At 38.2% G+C, this 4,667-nt stretch overlaps 1 protein-coding gene across 1 annotated transcript in view; it reads left to right on the plus strand.

Annotated features, from left to right (window-relative positions):
* The window catches only part of LOC106814278 (transmembrane emp24 domain-containing protein 2-like), a 6,684-nt gene extending 2,995 nt beyond the window's left edge, over window positions 1-3,689 (plus strand). The window contains exons 2-4 of the mRNA XM_014818575.1: window positions 801-993; window positions 1,675-1,782; window positions 2,749-3,689. Of these exons, the coding sequence (XP_014674061.1) occupies window positions 801-993; window positions 1,675-1,782; window positions 2,749-2,873 (426 nt within the window). The 3' untranslated portion in view covers window positions 2,874-3,689. The remainder of the gene's footprint in view (window positions 1-800; window positions 994-1,674; window positions 1,783-2,748) is intronic.
* The last annotated feature ends 978 nt before the right edge of the window (window positions 3,690-4,667 follow it).

Here is a 4,667-nt window from a genome sequence, read left to right on the forward strand (position 1 = left end):
TAATCTTATGATCCATATCAAACTTACATGTGTTTTATACAATTGAATGTCTTTTACAAAACCTTTCTGGGGGACACCCCTTGTACCCTGGAGAGACCCCCTGTACCCCCTAGCAGAAGGGGGCTCCACCTTCCTACCCCACCTACCTCCTGGCAAATCACAATACTCGTCGCTCTGTGCCTAGTAAGAGTCTTTCGGTAGGACTAGTAGAATCTTGGAAGGACTAGTACATTTTTTCTTTTACTAGTCTCGTGGACTAATGAACTAAAATGGTTAGTGTCTAACCCTGAGTTTAGCAGTTATTACATATCATTGAGACATGCAGGGGTCGAAATTCGCAAAAAAACACACTTGCACATGCTACAAGTTCGCTTAAACAATTACTTGCACCTACCTCTGTTGCTCTCCAAACTGGCAGTACCCCTTCCCTTCCTCCCTGTTTTAGTTTATGATTTATTCTATGTCTTCTGTGTCTTCCTGCTCTGATTCAGAGTCATTCACGCTTCAATTTTGTACAGAAATCAAAATAAAATGGGTCTGACTTCTAAATACGTAAGTAGCTGGCATATTGTTGACTTGTGGCAGCCTCAAGTTGCTACGAAACATCGCTTGCGTTCAGTGAAAAACACTTGTGTTGCGCAATTACTATATAGCGAATTTCGACCCCTGGACATGGTAATGCTACCGCAATCACTGCGGTCATAATTTTATGACAGCCACAATGTATCGGACCCAGCTAAGACTATATACGCAGGATGTATGTGCACTTGTTCAGTTACTACAAAATTTTTATTTTTTAGATAACAGGACCGGATGGAAAGGTAATATACACAGGAGAGCGAGAATCCAATGGCAAGTATACCTTTGCGGCGCATATCGATGGCACCTACGTTTACTGCTTTAGCAACGTAATGTCGACCGTCACGCCAAAGATTGTCATGTTCTCGATGGACGTTGATGAGAAGAAAATCAGCAGTGGAGAAGATACAGGCGGTATGCAAAATTTATCTCTTAGTACTGACTTTTTTTTAAATGAGCAATCCTTAATTATGTAATTCGTAGTCATAATTACATCTTATAGACTCACTTAGTTTAGTATATGATTGCAAACCTAGTGCTAGAGTGTGCATTTGTGGTGCAGAGTTCTTTAATTTTAACCTTGCAAAAGTAGCCACTGTGTACCTTGCTACTGATTAAACCAACCTGCCACAGTACAAGTGTCATTTAAAACCTTATAATACTCACCATAGCTAGAAAAGCTAAAGTCATGCAGTAGAAAATCATTTAGCTCCATTACTAGAATGTCTTGGGTGCATATGTTGTACAAATTTTCATCTCTTGATGTAAAGTGTTTATACTGATCCTGAAAATTGTCTGCTTGGTGCAAGAATCTTAATTGGTCTGGTTAAAGTGTTACCAGTAGAAATTTTATTTGCTCTGCATTTTCAGTGTATTATCGTGTGTATAGCTTAAATGAAAGTTTTCTATGTATAGCTGAAATGATTATATGAAATAATAAAAGCAAAAAGTTTAGTTGCCTACAGACCACAACCCCATATATTATGGCATGGGTAAGAGCAACACCAGATGTTTCTTTCCAACCATTCCAACTTAAATGCAGAAATGTGATGAGATGTGCATACACGTAGTAATGGATAGTTTTCCTTGATACAGAACAGCACAAGAAGCTTGAGGACATGGTGAACCAACTGTCCAGTTCTTTGGTCGGTGTCAAACATGAGCAAGAGTACATGGAAATCCGAGATCGCATTCATAGATCCAGTAAGTATCAGAGATGAGAATCTCCTGCGGATCCGCGGTTTCCCCGCGTTTTTCACTTTCAAAAATTATCAATTTTCCAAATCGTTCAAATCCATTGAGAAAACTTTAGGGGTGGGGGTGGTCTACTGCCACCCGCGGACAGCGAAAAAATTCCCCGCGGCTAGTGATGCTCTTTTACTGTCTGAGCTCGCCATCCCGTGGCCAACAAATGTACTATTCATGCGCGTGCGCAATAGCGGCATTCATGAACAAGATAGTTTTCGAAATTTCTGTGCCTCAGACCGCGTCTGCAAGCATCTAATTTTAAAAAAATTTATGGGGGAGGACCCCCAGAATTGCATTGGTATTTGGCTCGGTAGCAATTCATCAATGAGAAAGTGAAACATCAATAACTACCACCGATAGGTCACTGAGCAATCGATAGGTTTCGATAATAGCAACATTAAAACACGTAGTTAGTTTATTTACCACTAAAGATATATTTTTGCATATAAATATGCCTTAAAACTATTATTGACACTTCCATCATTACTGTAATTAATTAAACTGGTCCCACTCCCCGGTCATTTACGCATGGTCCACTCAAGTAGTGTGAATGTGTGAGTGGAATGACAGGCTACCACTCTAGTAAATAATCTGAACCAAAACATACGTACCTACGAATATACTATTGTTGTAACGTTATACATTGTGTTGGACATATACTTAACTCAGATTTTAAGCCAGGTTGACATTGTGTATTTGTCTGATGTGTAAACGGTTTTTTTAAACTTGAAAGATGGTGAAGCAAGTACTATGAAACTCATAATTGTAATTGCTACCTTACGTAAACAGTATATTTGGTAGTCCCAAGAAGTCTCGCAGTCCATGCATTTTTTGAGACGTGAAATTGGATTATTGATGTAGTTCTTGTTTAATATGTCGTAGTTCCATGTTACCAAGCTGTTGCATTGTGGTTTCTTTCAGTCAATGAGAACACAAACTCCAGGGTTGTTTTATGGTCGTTCTTCGAGGCTCTGGTGTTGGTGACGATGACAGTTGGGCAGGTTTACTATCTGAAGAGATTCTTTGAGGTCCGAAGAGTCGTCTAAAGACTAGATGTCATACTACGTTAGCAAAACGACCTTGCGATCTGATGTCAGACAGCTAGAAGCCTCTTTCAGCAATTCAATGTCATCATGAGTTTCGTTCACCAGATGGCAGCAGCATAAGGGATTGCTTAGCATATGGTAACCTTGGGCCTTGTGACTTCAGCTTTCTGCTATTAGTTTATCTCGTTTCCAACGGTCTTTTTGTTTATGATAATAAGGTTATGGTGCTGCCATCTGATGGAGTGCATTTTACATGTTCATGTGTGTGGCTGGTGGGTGGGGTGCATATGTAAAGATTTTGTATTTGCACATGAATTTTTAAGGGGCGTTGTGAAATGTGTGGTGCGTGTGTGTTAGTCTCATCTTCTCATTGTTATCATTTCACTTCATTATATTTAATGGTAATTACTAAATATACACTTGTCTATGAAATTTTGGCAGTAAGTTGGTACACTATAGATCTTGTAGATAATTTTTTACTATTACAGATTGCAGTTGTTGGGATTAAAATGTGTACATCTTTGTAAGTTAGAAATAAATGTTGGTAAACCAAGCTATGTCATCTGTCACATTTCTAATGAGGCTTATCTTCTATAATGAAACATTCTTATTTCTTGGAGATTAAGTGAAAAACTGAACTAATGGTATTTCATATTTGATGACCAATACAACTGCCATACTGTACTTTTGTGGTTAGTTCTTTCTCTGCTTTTGATAAAAAAAAATCTCATTAATATATGTTTTAAAAAGTACGGCTTTGGCAAACATGTATTTGGATCTAATTATGAATTAATAAAACCTACTTTGTTCATAATAGGTTTTCATACGTGATGTTTACTAACATGTACTTGTTATCACTGACAATAAACTAGACAGAGGGAATTAATTCGATTTTCAGTAATTAATAAATGGAGCTTGATTGTAAATCTCTAAACGGGGGGCCCATGTTCAAAATCATGATTGGTTGGTAGCCTAGATCGTGATTAAAGGTATTTGTGTTGCAAGCATAATAATAGTAGATTAAAAACATTTTAAATATTACAAATTACATACTTTAAAAGAATAGGAACTTGATGAAAATGTAGTAACTCGTGTGGTGGGAATGCTCGGTGCTTTAATATGGTTTGCTTGTGGTTAGGTGTGCATGTTACATGTTCGCATGTACGCTAACTACAGAATGAATTTTGATAACATTTATTTGCCCAAGCAGAGCGATGCATATAAAGCACGTATACAAAAGTATAACCATTACAATTATTTAAGCCTTGATTTTCATATACTATGTACAACAGCGAGAGGTCATGTATGTAACAACATGTGCATGCAAAGTCTTCCTTCTATTTCTAAAGTGAGGTCTACTGATGAGATGCTATTATATAAATGTATGCTAGGATAACTCCGCTTCATTTTGAATGCATAATTTTTGCAAAATATTATTCTCGGTAGATATTGGGCATGCGCGAGCACCGTTTCAGGCATGCATTACAGACTGAAACCAACTGCATAATATAGCTTGCTGAGGGAGAGAGGGGTGGGAGACTGAGGAAAGGCCCCAGGTACGATAGCTGAAGGCGGGAGAAGAAGAAGGAAGCTAAGCGAGGGAAAAGGGAGGTAAGGGGGAAGGACCGGAGGGGATGAAGTAAGAGTTTTGCACCCATCAGGCAAGGGCACTCCTAATTATAAACTCCGGACTACTGATAACGATTAATTACAGAAATCTATGCTGAGATACCCCATAACCATATTAAATGCATAATCATTACAAAATATAACTCCTCTAGTAAGATATTGCGC

Source organism: Priapulus caudatus, unplaced genomic scaffold (genome assembly GCF_000485595.1).
Source record: "Priapulus caudatus unplaced genomic scaffold, Priapulus_caudatus-5.0.1 Scaffold897, whole genome shotgun sequence".
In the NCBI taxonomy this organism is placed as follows: Eukaryota; Metazoa; Priapulida; class Priapulimorpha; order Priapulimorphida; family Priapulidae; genus Priapulus; species Priapulus caudatus.